Here is a 22839-nt window from a genome sequence, read left to right on the forward strand (position 1 = left end):
AATAAAGCATCTCTGTGTTAAGGTGCATGAGGTATAGATGGAAATAGTAAAATGCAGCTACCTGTATTTATTTGAAATTAGTACGTAAAATGGGTTTACCTGAACTCTCAGTAAGTAATCCACAGTGGAGATTATAATATTGACAGTTGTGTTGTTACCAGTTTGAGTTCTCAAATAATTCTGAAAATCTAAAAATGAGAGGATGAGTTCAAGTCAAAATTTATTTAAATCTCAAATATTTTCAGAACTATATATTAAAATAAATTCTGGTATAATCCATTGGTCAAAACCTACTTTAAAGAATTGAAAAATCTTTTAAGTAACTTTGCTGTTTAAATCCATATTTTAATTCAGTGAACCGTTTACCTCTTCCTGAATGGTACCATCTTATTGAAGAGATCATGTAACAGTTTACAAGTTCTAATATCTGCTTTCTCCTGTGAACATAGTATAAGTCTTGACTTTGATCTCACTTATCTCAATTTTACACTGATGTCACTACATTAATGTCACTTGAGTTATTCCCGATTTACACTAGTCTAAATGAGATCCCAATTAAATCTTATGCCATTACTGATGACAATTATATGAATATGTTTGACAGCTACAAACTGGAATCCTTTTTTATAAAGCCACAAAGTATATGAGTAAGTGAACTAATATTAAAAATACTTTAAAAGAAATTGCTAGTATTTCTTGCTTTTATATATGAAAAATTATCATTCCTTCTTCAATGAAGATCTCCCACAGGCTCCTGGAATGACATTTGAGCCCCTTAACCTCGTTCAGTGATAACCAGAACTCTAAAAATACTGTGCACGCCAAAGTATAATATGTTCACGGCAAAGCTCTTCTTTGAGATTTTCCTCTCATTTAGTGATCAGGAGCTAAAACTAGAGTGCACTTCATTTTCTATTTAATTTACCTTTCACATAGTTCTTGCTCCAGGAGTTATCAATATGTGAGACTTTTTTTTCTCCCAATGTTTAAATGAACAAGGAAACTTGACATTTTAACTCCACATAAATATTTTTCTTTCATATACAGTTCAGCTACTCCGGAACCTTTCATAATATTTCCTTAAAACTTGCCAAGCCTTCAGCACTGACGAGCTTTTATCCCTGGTTACCATCACCTTGGCTCAGCTGACTGGCAGCCTGCCCACAAACCTGAACTGTGTCCTTCACAAAGCAACTGGAGGAAGCGGAAGAGGTCACAGGTGAATTCGTCATCCTGCATTACCTTTTCTCCTGTGGAAAGCCAGATGGAGGTACAAATTATCACAGACTGCCAACTAGCTCTCCACTCCCCCTTACCAAATCTCCATATTTAATCTATTGTCACCATTAACAAACAAACATACAAAATGCAATTTTATAGCCACTATTCTATCTGAAGCATGGCATGTGGCTGGCAGGTGGGTGCTATTTCTCTTCCATAAGAAAAGATCACTAACATTTCAAGACACAAATTTCTCTCTATAAAATGTGGCAGCATGGGCTTGGCAACATTTTAGAAAAACTCTGTCATTTATACTCTTCTTTTGTTTTTGTTGGCATGAAGTCTGCATCATGCATTTACTTTGTTCCAATGTCTGATAAATATTGAAAGGCCTGAAAAATCTATCAAGTATTGTAGAAAAGAGACCTTTTAAAATATATATATTTTAAAGCAAAATAAGCCAACAACTTTATAGACATTTATGTTTTCAGAAAACACTTAACCTAGGATTTTCAAAGGAGTCTAAAAGAGCTAGGCAACCAATTCTCATTGAAAGCCGGTGGATACTAGGCACCTAATTCCCTTAGTTCTGGTTAACCAAAGCACCAAGAACGTGCTTAAGTGTTTTTTTCTGAATAGGGCTGGACTTCAACATGTCCTTAAGGGCTTTTGCAGAACTAGGCACTATGGCCTAGTTTTTCTGTAGATAGCAGTTATCCAGGTGTTTAGAGCTTTAAAAGATCTCCAAAATTGCTTAAGAAAATCTGGTACACTAACATGGTCTCCATTCAATTAATGCACCTCTACAATTGTATCAGTACAGAGAGTTAATCTTGAAGTTTAAATGAGGAAAAGGGGAAGCATTAGTGGCTCTAGGAAAGATCAGAAATTAACAAAGTTGAACTGGAAGCTTGATAAATTGGCACAGAGGGAAGACATAAGAGCAAGCAAAACTACACTGGGGTATTAAAGGCAAATGATTTCATTATTAGGGCTTTATACAAATAGCTTGGGGACAAATGGTGTCTTGGCAAAAATGGAAACAATTTTTTTTTAAATACAGAGAATTTTAATGTGCAATCATTTGTTACTTGATGATGGCATGAAACTAAAAGAGAAAAATGCAAGTAAATTGAAAAAGTACAGTATATTAATTCTGAGAGTTTTCTTAAAAATAGGAGGCATTTTGGACTGGTACCTGAACTTCCAAATCCAATGTGATATTAAGAACATTATCCTTTTCAGTTGGTGAATAAAAGAAATAATGAGAGTTAAACAAAAATATAAAAACTTCTCACAGACTGGAAGTACTTGAATTAGAGAGACAATATATATGCATATATATGATGTATAAACAGGAATATGGTTGGATGCTTGCTGTACATAAAAATTATGAATGATTACAATTACAAATAGCCAATGGACTTACCAGTCCGCAGTCTGTGACTTTCAAAGTGAGAGGCTTCAGTATAATGGTAGGGTTAGGAAGCAAAACCATTTTGAAAACTAATGTGAACATTAAAAGAAGTATATAAAATCATTTCACTCTTTTCCCTGTTGGCCAGCAAGACACAATATTTGGTGACCAAACCAAGTATCACCAGGTATACATAAAAATGTGGCAAACATAGGGAGACTTAAAATGTTTTTTTCCACCCCCTAGTTCTTGCTGCATTCTCACTGAAATGGCAAAAAGAAAAAAAAATTGCATAGCCTTCTCCCTGACAATGAATCAAGTACTACAGGTGATCTTTAACATAATTTGTTTCTGGGTCGGATATTTATACCAGATACATAGCTTTTCAACTGTACAAGATTGAAAATCCTTACAACTAATTAAATAACGAAACACAAAAAGACTAAAAGAGGATCCTGTGCACACAAGTAGTATATTAAACAACGTGGGTTCAGTTCTGCAAGATGCTTAAACACTTTGTTGGACTTGGAATGTTCAGCATTTTGCAATATCAAGCATTTTATTTTTATAACTCAATTGGATTTCTCATGTTTTAATATTAAGTATGTGCTTAAGTGCTTTGCTGGATAGGGGCCAGAATGCTAAGAACCTTGCAGAATCTCAATTACCTTTATGGAACCTGAGCCTGCAAAAACATAAGCATGTAAATGAGACTTCGATGACTTCAAGGGGATAACACATGTAAGGAAAATTAAACATACGTAAATGTTTGCAGGATCAAGCCTACAAAAGGCCTAAATACACAATCCTTGAGTATCCATATCTCTCACTGACTTCAGTGGCAGTTTGGCATGAACAAAGAACACAAATCAAGACTATTATGGGAATGTTATAAAAAAAACTGAATTAATTTATATTTCAATATTCCAGTAAAATTGATCTATGTTACTCTTACAGTTAAAGATTGTTTCAATATAACTTTTTTTCATAGAGCAAATATTTCACATGTATCTTATTTAGGCCCCTCCCACTTCCTATTTTAAAAAAAATGTTTGTCAGGTGAATATTTTCTTTTCTTCTAAAGGAAATTTGACTCTGCCATGCGGCTAGCTGACCACTTTCACTTGGAAAAGGTGTGGGGGGAGGAGGAGGAGCATAAAAAGTGAGAGGAAAAATAAATTCAGTAGATGCAGCAAAATTAGGATCTCAATTGAGGAAAATATTTAAATATTTGAGCACAAGAACACTGCAGCATGCTTTCTTAAATTAGGGCCTAGGTGAGGTGAGAGTGTTAAAGTAGTATAGTCACAAGAAAAAATGGTTGCTCTTTTAAACAAACTACTGTACAAAGCTTGGCAGGAGCTTTGAACAGCACTTAATCTGCACTGTTTTCTCACTTTCATTTCTCACTTTCATTCTCACACAAAAAGTTTCTCAGAAACAATTAATATTCATATTGAACTTGATAACACAAGGTTCTGAGCACTCCAGGCATGAATTTTAATGGAATATTCTTGTGCTTAAACAGAGCACGTACTTAAGTCCCTATTTTAGCAAAGCACTTAAAAGCATATGCTTAGCTGAATCAAGGCCTAAGAACTTTGCTGGGTCGAGACCATAGTGCTTATAACCTGGCAATACTGAGTGTCCTGTGCCTGGCTTTTAAGTGGTTCTCTGTGGAATGAATATTAAAAAATATATATATTAAAAATATACAAAAATAACACTAGATAAAAATTTGGTGCTATTAAAAACTTCAGCATCACTTTGACTATGGTGAGAGGGAAAGTCCAAAGTAAGAGGAATGGTTGAGAAGACCTTTAAAAATGTAAATCATTTGATAATGTCCTTTAAAGTGGCTGAAAATTTTTATTTTTATTTCCTCTCCTACCATTTCACCTCCCTCTCTATACCTCTCCACTTTTGCTTTTTTCTTTCTTTTCCCCTTCTCAGCTTTTGGAGACATTCAGGGAAGGTGGGGAGGGACAGGAAAGCCTTGAATTAAATGATAGCAATATTCCTTTATAATGAAATCATTTCCTGACAGATCAACTTCACTATAAGAATCAGTTTGCTGTAAAAGAAATTGCAATTTGCACACTGCAAAGCATTTGGTTCTTTCATTCAATGTCTCTATAGAGATGGTTTCATAACCGCTGAATTACTGCAAGTGTGTTTTCACTGAGATAATGAAAGACTGTCTTTTGAGGTTTTGTTATTTCAGTTTTATCCTCCCTCCTAGTACATTGGATCTGATCATTCACAGTACCTCATGGAAAAATGTATTTACATCTGTGTAAAATGAGCACAAATCATACACAGAAGTATACCAAGTCAGAAAGGTAGTGTTGTATGCCTCCTATCACAAGAAACAAAGGCAGGTGGATCAGACCCATAGATTCCTTTTTAAAAACAAATGATTTATATGTTTCAGTGTTCATCACAAGCAGTTTTGAGCAGTATGCCTGTACCGATTACAGAGATCAAATTCTGACCAATAAAATATTTGAATCTCTTTTATAATGACAAGTCCTTGGCATTAAAAAAAATAGACCATAATCTGACTCAGAAACAAATGCTGGTAACATTAGCATTTTTTCAGGATATAAACACTATTTAATGACTACAGAGAGGTCTCTCTTTGGAGACTACAAGTTACACATCTGGAATTCAGATCCATTTCTTTGCTTAAAATCTAAGCAAGCCACTTTTGGTGTCATGTACACAAATTCATGCCTCCACACACAAACATTTATACATATAGTGTACTTACAAACATACATATTGCATATAGCATGACATAGGGAAGTGAGTCACTGCTTAGGTTAGCTTCAATTGATGTGATGTATATACTATAGTACATTTGATTGAACATGTAACTATTTGGTTAAAATGCTGCCATTGCCCATGTTGCACGTAAATGGTATGGTTACACACATGAATGGCTTTATGCCTACAGTGTGTGCAGTTGCGAGTCTGATTCTGTGATGTATACAAACAGATGCGACGTCTGCAGTAAAATAAAAATAAGATTGAATGTAATAAGCATACATATCGCCTTGAAAGTGTTTGAATCTTGGTTCATTAATTCTTTCCTAGTCTCCATTTTGAAATCCCCACTGCTATTAATATTTAAACAGATTTGTGGGACATTATATATTTAAAAATATTGACCATTCTAAAAGGCACAAGGGCCCAATTTTGATGAATGCACAACTGTCAAACAGCAAGGATCTGCCATAGTAACACCAATTAATATATTTCCACTAAAAGATCCAGAATTTGTTCCGCTGAGTTACCAGTGCCACAAGTCTGTCATTGTCTCTTTATTGCCCCTCAGTTCCAATAAATCTCCTAGGAAACAGACCATTCAAGACCTCAAGCTAGATAAAGTCTCTTAAGCAAAGTAAGCTGTCATGGGATAAGAGGGAAGGTTCTCTCATGGATCAGTGACTTGTAATGAAAAAAGGTAACTAGGGTGTCCCTCAGGGGTTTGTACTGGGACCAGTACTGTTCAACATATTCATAAATGATCTGTAAAAAGGGATAGACAGTGACGTGGCAACATTTTCATATGATACCAAACTATTCAAGGTAGCTAAGTACAAAACAGACTGTAAAGACTTACAAAGGGACCTCACAAAACTAGGTAACTGGCAACAAAATGACAACTGAAATTCAGTTTTGATAACTACAAAGTAATGCACATTGGAAAATATAATCCCAGCTATACATAAAAAATGACAGGGTTTAAATTGGCTGTTACCACTCAAGAAAGAGATCTTGGAGTCATTGTGGATAGTTCTCTGAAAATATCCACTCAAGGTGCAGTGGCAGTCAAAAAAAGCTAACAGTGTTGTGAATCATTAGGAAAGAGATAGATAATAACACAGAAAATATCATATTGCCTCTCTATGAATCCATGATATGCCCACATCTTGAATATTGTGTGCAGATGTGGCCACCTCATCTCAAAAATGATATATCAGGATTGTAAAAGGTTCAGAAAAGGGCAACAAAAATATCAGGGGTATGGAACAGCTTCCATATAAGGAGAGATTAATAAGGCTGGGACTTTTCAGCTTGGAAAAGAGACAACTAATGGGGAAATATGATAGAGGTCGATAAAATCATGACTGGTGTGGAGAAAGCAAGTAAGGAGTAAAGTAAATGTTATTTACTTCTTCTCATAACACAAGAACTAGGGGTCATCAAATGAAATTAATAAGCAGCAGGTTTAAAACAAACAAAAGGATGCATTTCTTCACACAATGCTTTGAACCCATGGAACTCTTTGCCCGAGGATGCTGTCAAGGTCAAGACCATAACAAGATTTTAAAAAGCACTAGATGAGTTCCCGGAGGATAGGTCTATCAATGACTATTAGCCAGGATGGGCAGGGATGCAAAACCATGCTCTGAAGAGTCCCTAGGCTTTGTTTCCCAGAAGCTGGGAATGGGCAACAGGGGATGGATCACTTGATGATTACCCATTCTGTTCATTCCCTCTGGAGAACCTGGCATTGGCCACTGTCAGAAGACAGGATACTGGGCTAGATGGACAATTGGTCTGAATCAATATAGTCATTCTTATTTTCTTAAAGAACACCATTCTTAGAACACCAATTTTAACAATAAACCTCATTCCATTTTATAGCTTAAAAATGATTGGCTTATTCAATACTGCTGAGAAAAGAACTGTATATTGTGAGCTTCAATTACGAGTCTATAACAGAATGCTAGCACTCTGAGTTCAAGCAGAGTTTTGCCAGTGAAGCCCTTAACTACTGTTTAAGTGTCCTTTCTGTATAAATACTGTTGTGGAAATTCGTGAATCTTCTGAAGATAAAAATCAACCAGTCTTGAACTAAAGGTGACATTGTAGCATATGGCAAATTCTGTCAGGCATCAGAAATAAAGTACTGTTATTCTTTGTAATTTAAAATTCCATGGCACTATTCCTAAACTGTCTCTCAAGTGAGATCAGTCAAATGCAATTATAATATTCCTCTAATAAAGGGCAAGATTCACAAAAGGTTTAATGAAATGAAAAATGGGTCTAAAAATCTATTTTCAATTAGTAAAGAAGTTCTTCTAAATCTTAGTATTTTTTCTAACATACTAGTATTTAGTAGATTGTAGAGATTGTATTAAATGAAGAATATGAATATTAACTCCAATTAAAATGAAATCAATCTCAGATAATTGTAGTAATCTTATGTTTTTTAAGGAGACTGCTAATCAATCTTCTATTGAAACTCTTAACAGGATAGCTGCACAGTCTGATGGTTAAAGGAAGAAAGTGGAAGTCAGAATTTCTGGGTTCTTTTCCCAACTCGGTTAAATGAATTGCTATGTTATCTTGGGGAAACCACTTAATTTCACTGTTTTATTTATCCATCTATAAAATGGGTATAATTATGGTTATCTATCTTACAGGGTTTGTGAGGCTTAATTATTTCTAAAGCAGTTTAAATTTTTAAAATAAAAGGTGTCAAGAGCATTATTGTTTATAATATCAACAGATTTTAAAATGATTAGTATTTCAGGGATATTGTATTTGGCTAAAGCAGAACTCCAGTAGCCTGACCCGAACTCTCTTTTCCTTGCTGCACAGTAAGTTTGATCTATTTAACCATACATCACAAACAACAATAATGATTTTATGCAAACCACACCAGTCATATAGGAGGGTATGTGTTTCAAATGGTAAGTACCGGTAATTTTTATAGAAGTTGCCTCACCAACTAATTTAGGAAATATCATTCTGACCCAAGGACATATTCAAGTTTCTTTCTGAAGTCTTGTTAAAAGAAAAAAAATCTTGTACTAGAAGAGTGCCCAACACTAGCAAGATAATGCAAGTGTAGATTAAACAAATGCATTCCATTATCTGTCAGCTAAAGTAAGGGCTTTGGGAGGAGAGAAAAAATCACTTTCAAAGTTATCATGATCATGGCGAAACAGCATAGACAGAGAGAGTTATGAAAAATGGAAAACCATCAGATGGGATAATGAACATTTGCGCAACTTTGATTTTGAACCTTTTTTTGGTAAAAGAAACACGACAATCAAAACAAATGTACATACAGAAAGGTACAACATTAAGTACGTCACAAAAACAAGTAAGAAACACATTTGCTGAAGAACCATCAGTGCTTTTACCAGTGGGTGTTCCAGGATTTTATATAGGAAGGTGGTACTAGTGAAAGGGGAATCAGGACAAGGAGCTTAGATGGGGATAGCACAAAGAGAAGGTTGGAAAAGGGCAATAAATCTTACATCCATCCTGACTCACTGCAGGGTTTTCTGCTAATGCCAATGTGGAGATGGGAAAAGAAATCAAGTTTCATAGAACACGACCACTACTAAGAGGTCAAAGCCTACATCCATTGAAGTCAACAGGAGATTTTACAACTGACTTGAGTAAAAACTGACTCAGGCTCATAGTCAGTAATAACAAGTTAACAACTCATTGATAAATTCCTGCATCAAATGTAGGAGTAGTAAGGAACAGGTTATATTGTGTATTCTGGACCTCACTCCATTCCCCTAACAATCAACCACATGTTCCTGAATCTTGGAGTAAGTATCTGTTCTGTAAAATGGAATGGAAAAAATATATTCTCCCTGGGTCACCCAATCTAAACTTTGGTGTGCTCTTGGAATGACTTTTTAGATAGGTATTTGTAGGATTGCTAGCAGTTATGTGAGCTCAGCTATTCCATAAAATCTAGAATATCTAGCAGTCTTTCACAGCAGGTTCTATAATTTCTCCTCCAGACACAATGGCTGGGCTTTCATAATGCTATCAGGCATTAATACCAATGGCATTGAGCTGCCTATAACTCATATTCAGTGAATTAAAATGAGTGTGCTCAGTGACAGATTAATTATTGTTATCCTTTGCCTCTAAGAGATACACATTTTCTCTTTTGTACACAAAAGCTCTCAAAGTGCCAAAATATCAGGAATAACTAGTAACATCCTGCTGTAACCCTGAAAAGAAACAGCAGAGCTGTTATTATTATTATTATTATTATAAACTACCAGCTACTTTGGCAAGTACTGTAGTAGAAAATGAATTCTGACTACATAGTGTAAACCTGCCAGTGGCAGCCAACATCTCCTTTCTATCCCAACCTCCAGCCCCCTCTGGATCCACCACTGATTTCCTGTGATTGCACAAAATCAATGCAGCGATAAAGCCACATTAAATGCACAACAAAAATACTACAGGAGGACTACAGCACAAGGGTTTGTATATACAGATATATATATATATAAATATTTTAAAAACATCCAACCATTGCAAATACTGGGCCCACTAAAAAGACCACAACCAAACAAAAAAAAAGTAAATAAATGAAAAAAAAGCTTGCTGCTCTTACATCTAGTGTGCCAGTTACTGTGCAAATCCTGAGAAAGGGAGGAAGAACAAAGAAGTGGGGAAAGTTGGCATAAAAACTGAAGAGTTTGGAGTATACAATTATGATAATAGAAAAGAATCCACTTGTTTAAAAGCCTCATAGGAACAAAAAAACCTCATGGTATTCAGGAGCTGTACAGTGCTGACACAAAGCTAACAACAGGACAAAATAAATAAAAAGCAGCTTGTTTTTAATAATTACCACGCTCATGAGTGATGACTGAGGAAGGGAGGACAGGACATTTAGTTCAAAGAAAAGAAAACAGGAAAAAAGTAAAAAAAAAAAAAAGTTGAGAATTTGTTTTTAGCAGAAAGAAAACATATTCAGTATTGGTTTTGGCAAATTAGTTCTGCACTAAAGAGAAAGATCAAATACAAACAAACAAAGAAACCAAAAAATTCTCAGATGAGGAAGCATGTAAATACCCTGATATGAGAAGAGTCACTTATGCAGTTGTCAAAGAGTCATTTGCAGTTGCTTGCAAAATTTGTAATTTCTAATAACTTTGGTAGATGATTGAAAGAAAAATGATCCTGTATCAAAAAGCCCATTTAAAAAAACAAAATTATTAATAATAATTTAAAAAATATATATTAATGGAACTTATGCCCAGAATGTCCAAACATTCTTGAGAATAATTTGCAGAGAAACATGAAAGCAATGGTCAAGCCAGCCTACGCCTAATAAGACAGACAACACTTGGTGAATGCACAATCCAGAGTAATGGGGCCAAAGTTGACTCATCTAAATTGACTTTAATGAGATTACTCAAATGAGTCAGGCAAGAAGGATATGACCTACAATTTATTAAGATATGGGAGCACTTCTGGTGAAGTACTTGTGATCTGTCTTAAAGGCATTCAGTCAAATTAAACAATGTGATGCAAGCACCTGAACAATCAAGAAATATGTCATGTAAAACAGCTACAGGCACAGTAGCCAATGACATCTGCAGTGAAGCAAGTATGAATTATGAACTCCAAAATACAATAATGAATATGCAGTCAAGCTTTTTTCCCTTGTTTTTAAGAATAAAAACATGTAAAAGGATTAGTTAGTTGTAGGATTTAAACACACAAAAATATTATGAATGAAGAATGTAATTGGGAATAGAGAAAATGTGCTTTGGTAACTCTATTAATCACATAAAAAACTAAACCTAATGGTTCCAGACAACCACACTAATAGGATGACAGAACACATTATGAGACAAAAGAAAGAAACTAACAATGAACTGACAACATAGAAGGTAGAAAACCCAAATTGTTTCAAAATCATAAGTAAACAAGAATATTTCCCCAAAAGACAAATTACACAGAAACACTTGTAAAATAGAAACTTTCACAACAAATGTCTTCCAAACAGCAGCTACTGTTCCCATGACCTCTGATATCTAATTTATTGCTTACTAAATTGTCTATTTTTCATTCAACCAAAGACAATTTAACAAATCATTTGGGAGCCCTTCATTTTATTTTATGCTGAAACTGGTTACGAATTTCTAAGTTGTTTGACATAAACACTGCTGTTTGTGATTGGAATCTCTTTTCAAATTTACTCATATTTTCTTTGCTACTTCAAAATGATATACTGCATTCCTCCTGAGACATTCCCTCACTCTCAAACGTGCTCTAGTGATCTTTTATTGTCTAGCACAGTCTAAAGTAGGCCAGTTAAATTATAAACTATCTGACAAAATATCATCTTAGCTTCACCCTGAAACATCTTGGTGCAGATTTACAAGGGTCCTTAACTATACAGTTCTGATGAAGAACAGTAAAAAGGAAAAGATTATTTTCATAAGATGATAATACCTGATCCTTCTTCTGTCACCATGCCAAGGCCCTCTGCTTTGTTTTGGCGTTCAAATGCATTTAGGTCAAGAACGCTGCAATGAGAAAAGCAATATAGCATTTAGATTCTTTGATAAATCCAATATTTTATCTTGTTGATTTTCAAAATGATGGAATTAAACTTAGAAATATAATTATCATCTTAGCTAGAAGATGGAAAATAGTGTTTAGGAGATAACTTAAATGTAATGTCACTAAAGCCAGGTACACCATTTTTTTAAAACAATGGGCCAAATTCAGCTCTAAGTTACACGGTTGCACATTTGGAGAAACTCCATTAAGTCAATTCAATTACACTGGATTTACTATGTAAATGATAGCAGAATGTAGCTCATTATGATTTATTGAAAAAGAAAATACATGTATATTATCTATATATCTCACATATCATAAAAATAATACATTATTATTTTGGTGTACACATATTCCCCCATTATCTACTGGGAAATTACATAGTTGTGTAAGCCTAAACACAGGTCACTGTGTGGCCATACCGAAAGGAGGACAGGAAACATTTTACACGGGTTTAATCAGACTGCAACTTTATTATTGGATGTCTGGGACTACCTGGCAGATAAAAATGTACAGTGCAGATAACCCCATGTTTATGCCGTAATTACCTGGGGAGCTTCCCCCTTTCTTACTGTTCTGCTTCCACCTGAAGCCATGCGGTTGAGATATGCTGAAGCGCTGTGTGCCCTCCTGCTTCAGCCTGCTCCATGTAAAAGGGAGGGTTCAGGAAGAGGTGAAAATAAGCCAATAAGCCCCAGTATGGCATACTGGATCAGCTTCTCCAAGTGGCAATTTATAGGCAGGGGTGGCTCTAGGGATTTTGCTGCCCCAAGCAAGCCTGCGGGAGATCCACCGAAGCCGCGGGACCAGCAGACCCTCCGCAGGCAAGCTGCCGAGGGCAGCCTGCCTGCCGCCCTCACGGCGCCGGCAGAGCACCCCCCATTGCTTGCCGCCCCAAGCACGCGCTTGGTGTGCTGGGGCCTGGAGCCGACCCTGTTTATAGGGCCTGGGGTTCCCAGCAGCGGCTGGAGCCCTGGGCCCTTTAAATTGCTGCCAGAGCCCTGCTGCTGGAGCCCCCGGGTTGCGGTGGCAGCCAGGAGCCCGAGGTTCCTTCGGCAATTTAAAGGGCCTGGGGCTCCGCTGTGGTAGCAGCAGCTGGGAGCCCCAGGCCCTTTAAATCACTGCCCGAGCCCCCAGCCACTGCCACTATCCTGGGGCTCTGGCAGCAGGCTCAGGCGGAGATTTAAAGGGCCTTGGGCTCCACTGTAGTAGCAGCAGCTGGAGCCCCAGGCCCTTTGAATGGCCCCCAAGTCCCAGGGCTCCCAGCCACCTGTCATAAACAGATAAGTAAGAGTTAATAGAACAGAAGTACTTCATATCTCTTTTGCCTGTAAAGGGTTAACAAGATCAGTGAGCCTGGCTGTCACCTGACCAGAGGATCAATCAGGGGACAGGATACTTTCAAATCTTGAGGGAGGGAAGTTTTTGTGTGTGCTGTTAGATTTTGGTTGTTGTTCTCTCTGGGTTCTGAGAGTGACCAGACGTGCAACCAGGTTTCTCTCCAATCTCCCTGATACAGGATCTTATAAATTCAAAATAGTAAGTACTAGGTGATAAGGCAAGTTAGGCTTATGTTTGTTTTCTTTATTTGCAAATGCGTATTTGGCTGGAAGGAGTTCAAATGTGTATTTGGCTGGAAGGAGTTCAAATGTGTATTTGGCTGAAAGGATTTTAATTTGTACTTGTATACTTAGGCTGGGAGGGTATTCCCAGTGTCTATAGCTGAAAGACCCTGCAACATATTCCATCTTAAATTTACAAAGATAATTTTTACTGTTTTTTCTTTCTTTAATTAAAAGCTTTTCTTGTTTAAGAACCTGCTTTTTTTTTTATTGTGGTGAGACCCCAGGGGACTGGGTCTGGATTCACCAGGGAACTGGTGGGGAGAAAGGAGGGAAGAGGGAGAGAAAGGTTAATTTCTCTCTGTGTTAGGATTACTTTCTCTCTCAGGGAGAGTCTGGGAGGGGGGAGAGAAGGAGGGGGGAAGGTGTATTTTCCTCTCTGTTTTGAGATTCAAGGAGTTTGAATCACAGTGATCTTCTAGGGCAACCCAGGGAGGGGAAGCCTTTGAGAGGCAACGGTGAAGGAAAGGGTTTACTTTCCTTGTGTTAAGATCCAGAGGGACTGGGTCTTGGGGGTCCCCGGGCAAGGTTTAGGGGGAACAGAGTGCTCAAGGCACTGGAATTCCTGGTTGGTGGCAGCGCTACAAGTACTAAGCTGGTAATTGAGCTTAGAGGAATTCATGCTGGTACCCCATCTTTTGGATGCTAAGGTTCAAAGTGGGGGATTGTACCATGACACCACCTCTGCATCTGGTAGTTCCGGCAGTGATGTAAAGGGTCCGGGGCTCCCAGCCGCCACTACTGCAGACGGACCCTGGGAGCCCTTTAAATCTGAATCTAAACACCAACCCCTTCTGGTTGAGGCCCCGCCCCCTGCTCAGAACTCCAGCGAACCAGTAAGTCCTTTAAGTTACTTTCACCTCTGGCTTCAGGTGTAGATCTTCCCCTTTCGAACCCTACATTCCTCCGGAATGAGTCAGTAACCACACTGACCCTTTTGCAGCAGTTTTCCTCCCCCCCGCAGCCATATAGGACTATTCCCTTCATATCAACCAATGTATTTTTACATTTTCAACTTATTTTGGTTTATTAAGATGTTTAAAGGTCTGTAGTACCATGCAGATGTACTCTGATGCCCTGGGAAATCCAGTGCCAACATCTCTACATAGTTGTGGTAGAGATGATTAGGTATATATTTTTTTACTGACATATTTTTCCATCAAAAATGGGGTTTATTTTTTTTGGTGGTGAAAATGTCATTTTCTATAGAATTTTGATTATTATTGATGGGAAATTAAACTTAAATTTGCATTTTGTTTCTGTTGCGTGTGTGTGTGGGAGGGTGTCAATATGAATAGAAAGAAAAAAAATATTATTTCATTTTGCCTAATCATTTTGAATGGAAATTTTCAAATAACTTTGAATTAAATATTTTTCAATGAGTTGGGGAACGATGCCTGTTTTGCTGACAATCTCTATTCTTTAGGCTGCTTAATCCCAAGCAGCAAACTCCTGAGGGATATGTGCTACCACTAGCACCTCCACCCCACCATCTTCTGCGAAATAGACAAAGCCAATTGTAAGTTATGGTGGTTTAGGAAGTATTTATTATCATGTGGATTTCCCTGGAATTCTGTAGGTCTGGGGAAGAGAGAGTTTATGTCAGAATGGCTCCATCACCTGCCTTCCCTGGGTTTAGTTCACTGTGCCCTACTTCACAACCTGCTCTCCTCTGAGCCACACAGAGAAGAAATTATATGGCTCTATTTATCATAAGTCTATGGCTCATCTACCTCGGTGCAGGGATTCTCATTGTAACAATTAGTTTGTTCTTTGGATAACATAACAAAGGTGGTGATCTGCAATCCCAGATGTGTTGTAACTTTCTGATGAAAACTTCATATTTTATTTTTTTCTTTGCCAAATTGAGCTTTATATTTTTCAAAAACTTCATAACCATTGTTATCATCCCAAAATATTCTACTTTTAATGAAAAAATACTTAAACAGCTATTTTTGTTCAGGAAGAAAAAATAATATAGTAGGTAGTCCAAGTCCTAGGACATCTGCCATGCAGCAGATGTTGCAAAAGGGAATCTTCCAGCAGCCAGATAAGTCAGGATTAGGGATGTTTTTCACCAGCCTGAAACATAGCAGTCAACCGTAACAGTGAACTGGGCTCAATTTTAACTTTTTATGTAAGTGTCTTTATACTATTACAAACACAATCAGGAACATGAATCTGCAAAAAGACCACAGACTGTCCTCCAGTCCACTCCATAACAAGTGACTTAATTCCCTTCTCCGCCTTCCAAAATTCTATTAACTCTCTCCCCACACAGAAGCCTCCCTGGAATTCTTGAGGAAACGACCCTTGCAGAGTTCCTTGAAGGTATTCAAATCTGGGCTCTGTTGGAGGATGGGAGTAGATAAGTTCCAGAGCCAAGGACCCCTCACTGACAATGCCTTACCACTAACTCTGCAGGCTGTTATCTTGGACACATCAGTGGACTACAAATGTCAAATCATCATGTGAGGAGAGAGGTTGTGGCTAAAGTAGACAAGACCCAAATCATAAGTCATTTATATGTCAGAACCACCACTTTAAATTTCACCCCCAAATCAAATCGAGTCCAATTCACTTCACAGGCCACAGGTGCAGTGCACTCTTTGCACAAAACATCCAAAAATCCAATATCCCTAGACTGTAAACGTGAGTGGGAAATGGTGAGCAGACATTTCCAAATGTTTTCACAGCCTGTAAACATCAATGGACTAAATCAGGAAATAAGGTACTATTTGTTGTAAGAGAGGCAGAATTAGGTACACTGAAATCAGGGAATAAGTCATGGCAGCCTGCAAGGTAAGTAGCTGGGAAATTAGTCATAGGGGATCAAAAGTGGGGTACAAATATTCAAGGACAATGGTTTATGTCATTCTGCCTGAAAGCTGGAGATAAGCATAGCCCAGGATAGTCCCACTATCATAGCATCATAGAAGATTACTGTTGTTAAAACCCTAGGAACATGAAAGGAAAACAATTTTGTGTGCGCGCGCATGTGCACATTCCTGGCATATTTACCCTTCCTGTCTCACCAGGTAATTCTTCCGATATTATATTGATATTACAAATCCTGTAGAAAAGAATCTAGATACAAAATAATAGATGTATTATAATAGATATTTTCTTACCTACATGACTGCATAAGACCAGCAAGGCTCTGAAAGAAGCCCACATCCTTTTTGTCCTTGAGGTAGTCGAGCATTTTCTACAGCAAACAAAACACATAGTATAAATGTTAAATCATTGGGTATCTGTTATTCTATGCCAATTAGACAGCCTTGTGAAAAAATGTTGATGGCATTTATAAATTAGATAGAACAGACCAATTGACAAAAACCCTCGAACTACAAGTCAGGCGGATATTTTGTCACCGACCAAACCTTCCAGAGGAGGCTGCCGCCATGACGTGGACACTTTTTAAGGAATTATAGGAAATAACAACAATCACTAACCTCAGCACATTCAGAACTAAATGCAAAATCTAATCTTTGACTTAGCTTTCTGCTAGTTCATTCTATACATGCACACACAAAAACTACAAGTTAATCTACTTCTCTAACAAGCTGGAAGGAAAGAAAGAAAGAAGAAATTGTTATTTCTTTTTAAAAGTATTTGGAAGATTCTCTGGCATTTTGGTGATGATAGTTTAAATAGAATTACTGATATGAAAAAAATAATTTACATGGAATGATATTGCAGTGTTACAAATTCAGATTGAATAACCATCACAGAATGTATCCCTCTGTCTGCACTCTATTACAATAAACTTTGTACAAGGTATCTCTTGTAAGGTATCATTTGAGGTCTCTCAATCTGCTTGAACCATCTCCCCGCTACACTACTGTCCCCCACCCTTCTTGAAACACCATCACTCTCCACTGAGGAGCCAGAAGAGCATCAGCAGATTCATCACACTACCCTTTGCTGACCTATTATCGTTAAGAAGATTTATTATAGGTCGTGCAGGAAACACTACCTCTGTTAAGGTTGCCAAACCCTTTCCTTTATCAGACCCGGTTTTTGGTTGCTTAAAACTTCTCCAAACTAGAACAGTTCAGCATCTCAGAGAATGAGGTAGACTTAAAAATATCTTACCACTGTTTCTTTGAGAAGCTACTACATCTTCATTCTTGGAAGCAGGGACTTGAAATTTGGCAGCAGCATCACAGAGGTATCAGGGACGTGTGTTTTGCCATCCATATGACAATTCAACCAAATTTGACCAAATTATAAGTATTTGCTAAGTAGAAACTTATTATAGGATGCTAGATAAATCATGTGGATTTTATCTGCACTGCGCATGCTCCATCCTCTCACAGTTACTATGTGCCATCCCCATTATCAAAGTGTGTGTCTCCAAACCCACTAGTGGCAGGTCCACAGAAGATAAACTGTTATCCTACAAGTTACTCTGTTCACTCAAGCGGTAGAGGACTGTGCTGTGGTTCTGAACATCCCAACCCTGCTGAGGATCCATGTTGGGGGCAATATGGTTCCCTAGGATGAAATGGTTATGTTTTTACTCAAGGTTTTTTGCACACACAACCTTAATTCTGGCATTTAATTAACTTCTGGGTGCTTGATTCTGCAACCTTAATGTTCTTGTAACACTGTTTGTCTAGATGTAATTATAGTGCAGTACTAGACTGACCCATGCTTAAAGGCTTCCTGTTCAATACCTTTTAGGGCTAAAAAACTTTAGACTCAAAGAGTATAGAATATAAGTGCACTTCCAGCTCAGACCTCCTCCTCACCTCGAACAGCACCAGGAGCCCAAAGAGGGGAAAGCTGCAGGTAAGGGAGTAAGCAACTTGCCGGTCTGGGATTTCAAGGAGGCAGCAGGTAGGTGCCTGTGCCTGAAGAGGAAAGGCAAAGCAGAGGAGTCTCTGGTCTGGCAAGGTAGGATTGAAAAAGGAAGCAGGAGTCTGGGGGGAGGGGGGATAAAAGGGAGGGGACAGCACAGAGAATGGCTGCTTGCTCATTTTCAAGAGGCACAGGGGACCAGTGGTTGGAATGGTAGAAGAGAAATGATGGAGAGGATAGGCAGGAGAATTTATATATTGAGGGAGAGGGAAGAGATCTCAATTGTTTAGTTAGCTGATTTTATTTGGGAGGTGGAGGGTGAAGGACAGTGTAACTAATGGTCAGCCACAGCCACAGCCACAGCCACAGCCACACCACTTATTTTGGGCACCAGACACCAATGCTCCAGTTTTTTTGCAAGGGTAACTCCATTTAAATCAATTGGAATATCTAGGATTACACCAGCTGTAAGTGGAATAATACAGTGGTGAATCAAGCCAGTTAAATGTAAAGGAGTCATGAAGTTCAGAGGCAAAAAGAAGCAAAATATAAATAAATATAAACCCTGTATAATAAAGGAAAAGCTCATCTGTGTGTGGGATAAAACTGTCTAAGGGGGCCAGTCTGAGACTGGTTAAGTCCCCCAGGAGTGAAGGACCATCACAAACCTAACTGCCTTCCACGCCAAATGTTAGCTCCATTTCTTTGACTTGTCCTGCTTTCATATAAACACACAGCAACATGTATATTTAAAAAACAATCAAAACAAGGAAACAAGAAATGCCACTGTACACTTCTCTCCTTCAGGAGAGGAAGGCAGAACGCATAACGCATGACAAATGTCAGTCACAGCACTTAATGTGCTACTGGAAGGCATTCAGATACTACAGTGACAAATGTCTATTAAGAACCTATATAGAATAGATTGGATTGAACAGAATGGTTTACACTCAAACACTTTACCTGTTGAACTGTAGAATTTCCTCCATTTAAGATGGCAATCCCAAGCTTTAAGGTGGAGGCAACCATGGGACCCATCTCACCTTGAAAATATTAAACTATTATTTTAGTTCATATTTAAAAAACAAAACAACCTATTCTACTAACTTACCCTGCCTTAGGATGTGCACAGCATGGAGTCATTTACATAGCAGTTTACAGGACAGGATCATTTAAATAATCTCTCTTGTAAAAAAAAGACGCACACATTTTTCCTTCACCATATCTACTGTGTGATTTAGGGCAGGTCTACACTACTGCTTGATGATATAACTTATGTTGCTCAGGGGTGTGAAAAAGCCATCTCTCTGAGTGATGCAAGTTACACCAACCTAGGTACCGGTGTAGACAGCACTATGTCATAAGAGATGCTCTCCCACTGACACAGCTACCACCTCTTACTGAGGTGGAGTAATTATACCAACGGGAGAGCTCTCTCCCATCAGCATAAAGCATCTTCACCAGACATGCGATAGCGGCGCGGCTGCATAGATGTAGCACATCTGGTGTAGACTAGCCCTCATACCCGCTAAGAATACATAGATAAAGACCGTATAAAAAAAGGAAAGAAAAGATGAAAGACATGAAGAATTGTCATCAAAGAATATAAATTACTCTTCAGTCATGACAGCCTTGAGCAGCTGGTTCTGAGGTTGGATGCACAATTTAAAACTGACGTGTCAGTTTAACAATGTGTTCTTACTGTATGCTCACACAGACAAAACTTTGACAGTTCCTCAAGGACTAACTGTGAAGTGAAGAATTTAAATATAGTAGCTAGAGGAAATTGGTTAGTTCTGCATATGAAGGAGAGAGTTGTTTAAATAATAGTGCAGTAGACACAGCACATAAAGGTAGGAAAAATGATTGGTGAAAGATGGGGCCTAAACGTAGGTGTAGTTTGACTTCTATATTTGGTGAGGCAGCTCCAGGCAGCCAACGGGGCCACGCATGGGAGGGCAAATTCCACACCTGCCTGAGACTTGCAGTTGGGGGGGGGCAATACTCCCCACTTTCCTCCCAAACTGCACCCATAGGCCTGATGAACAGAAGCCTAAAAAGTTATACTTCTTAGCAATATACAGTGAAAGGATATGGATGAAGCAGGGGATGAACAGATTATAAATGGGCATGGGTGAACTTGTTCAGAAAAAAAATCAGAGCCTGTGCTAAGTGCACAGACACACAAATCCTGATAATTCTGGAGCCTCACTTTGTCATTACACATTCCCAGTGCACAGCTATGAACTCTCTACCATCTCTACATCATCTGGGCTCCAGCCAGCACCAGGAATGCAAAAATACCATAAGAAAATTTCTTCTGATTGCTTTTTAGAAAACTTTTGCAGGATCAACTTCTAATGATCACCTAAATTTGAGGTACACCTCTACCCCAATATAACGCGACCTGATATAACATGAATTTGGATACAACATGGTAAAGCAGTGCTCGGGCGGGGGGGGGGGGGGACCTGCGCACTCCGGGAGAGCAAAGCAAGTTTGATATAACACAGTTTCACCTATAACATGGTAAGATTTTTTGGCTCCCGAGGACAGCGTTATATGGGGGTAGAGATGTATTTATTTGAAAATGAACCTAATTTAATGTATAGCCACCAATAATTATAAGGAGCAAGTTCTAGAGCCAACAAATCTTTAAAAAATAATCCCAAAGAAGATTTTATATGTACGTAAGCGGTAGGTCTTTACCTTTGCTGGCGCTGATTGTTTGAAGCACCATCTCTGCAGCACCCCGATCATGCAGTCTTGCTTGCTGGTACAGAAGCTTCTGTTTTTCCATTTCTTTTTCCTGAACAGAAATTCCAATCATTTAAATTGAGGACTTCAATGACCATCAGCTCGCCAAAGATTTTTTGTTCTCTCTTAGTATATGGGCTCTATTGCAACATCACAGACCTGTTCAATGCACACACAATGCTACTGAACAAATATTTAACATGTTCAATATTTCCCTTTGTGTTTTTCTTTTTATCCTTTTAGTCCTTTGTTTATCGGGAAGAAGTTCTCTCAATTGTAAATCATTTGGTCCATATTTACAGTATATATGTACTGCATGTATCAAACTTGCACTTCTGTGCTGTTTTTGTGCAACAGTTTATACTCTCTTAATAATCTTCTACAGCATGACTATAACTTGATACTGCTCAGCACATGGCTCTTGAGGTGAAAATTGTCCCTGAATGACAGAATAGCTTCGTTGGGAGTTTCATTCATCTGGGAAAATTTGTTTAAAAAAGAATAATAGGCAGTGTTGTATATTTCAAGTAAGATGCTGACTTATAATACAAGATAGGTTTCCCCAACCCACAACATATCCCAAAAGGATATTAGACAGAATACATTGTGCCTTTATATTTCGCATTATTTAGTGGCAACAAAGGGTACTGCATGGTGCTGCTTGAGCAATGGCTGAAGTTTGTTCTTCATTATTTAAACTACTGAAAATGTAAAGAGAAAACATAGAGGCACAGCTAATTCCAGGTGGATATGAGCTTTCACAAGCTTAACTGAAGTTTGCTGGAGAATTGAAAATGACTAAGCAGTGTAAGTTGCAAAATGGAAGTTGCATAGAGCCCTATGACTGGGAGTCCATCAGATGGTGTGGTAGAAAAGCGTAGTCAATGGGGCATGACACCATCAATTAGTATCATGCCCAAAAACACAACGGCCAAAACATGTATGACCTAAGAGCAGGAACAGCTGCAGCAGAAGCAGCCAGAGTGACAGCTTTGCTGCCATAAACTTTCCATCCAAAGTACAGAAAATAGACACTGAAAGATGGAAGAGGTTTAAAAAATGAAGGCTTGCTAGATACAGACTATGAAAAATAAAAACTAAAAAGAGGTACAAATTAGAAATGGGTTCAAATGAATGAAAAAAGAAACTTTTAAATCAAAAGCAAACCAACACAGACATTTATGCTGTTACCAGAGAGGTCTCGCTGAGGCTGGCAAATTTGTTTCTTAAATCTTTGATAATATCGTGCTGCGGAAACAAAATTCATCAAGTTTTTTTTTCATACTACAGTTGGAGCTCCTGTGGTTAAACTTTTCCCTTAAATTATGTGATAAGTTGAAATGGAGGCACAGAAAAGAAAAAGAAATATGGCAGCTTTGCTTTATGTGAAGCCATGCTAACGTCTGAAAGGTTTGCCTTCATGTTTAAACCTCTTCCTGTGAATTAAAAAACAGAACAAAACCATACACGTACACACAACCAAATAATCATTACACAAAACCAAATAATCATTACAATACAGTTTCAATAAAGCTGCAACAAAATATTTTCATCTGCTTCAGAGGTCACGGAAACTCGATGAACATTTGATTTTTCCTTTACATTTTCCTTTATTTATTTTTAGACCCAACAATCTTTTTTTCTCTCTTCCATTGCAAGAGT

The 22839-nt window shown here is 37.9% G+C and overlaps 1 protein-coding gene and 1 long non-coding RNA gene across 7 annotated transcripts in view; one reads left to right on the forward strand and one right to left on the reverse strand.

Moving 5' to 3' along the window:
- RYR2 (ryanodine receptor 2) overlaps positions 1 to 22839 on the reverse strand; it is a 727531-nt gene that overhangs the window by 70336 nt on the left and 634356 nt on the right. For 4 of the 6 annotated variants that reach the window (XM_050950346.1, XM_050950344.1, XM_050950347.1 and 1 more), the window contains 7 exons: positions 21130 to 21229; positions 19384 to 19463; positions 16746 to 16822; positions 11882 to 11955; positions 2651 to 2683; positions 1170 to 1250; positions 100 to 188 (listed from right to left, as the gene is read on the reverse strand). In XM_050950346.1, the coding sequence (XP_050806303.1) occupies positions 100 to 188; positions 1170 to 1250; positions 2651 to 2683; positions 11882 to 11955; positions 16746 to 16822; positions 19384 to 19463; positions 21130 to 21229 (534 nt within the window). The remainder of the gene's footprint in view (positions 1 to 99; positions 189 to 1169; positions 1251 to 2650; positions 2684 to 11881; positions 11956 to 16745; positions 16823 to 19383; positions 19464 to 21129; positions 21230 to 22839) is intronic. The other 2 variants (XM_050950348.1, XM_050950345.1) reach the window with 1 other exon arrangement.
- The window catches only part of LOC127049568 (uncharacterized), an 838950-nt gene that overhangs the window by 59294 nt on the left and 756817 nt on the right, over positions 1 to 22839 (forward strand). The window lies entirely within an intron of this gene.

This window comes from Gopherus flavomarginatus, chromosome 4 (genome assembly GCF_025201925.1).
Source record: "Gopherus flavomarginatus isolate rGopFla2 chromosome 4, rGopFla2.mat.asm, whole genome shotgun sequence".
In the NCBI taxonomy this organism is placed as follows: domain Eukaryota; kingdom Metazoa; phylum Chordata; order Testudines; family Testudinidae; genus Gopherus; species Gopherus flavomarginatus.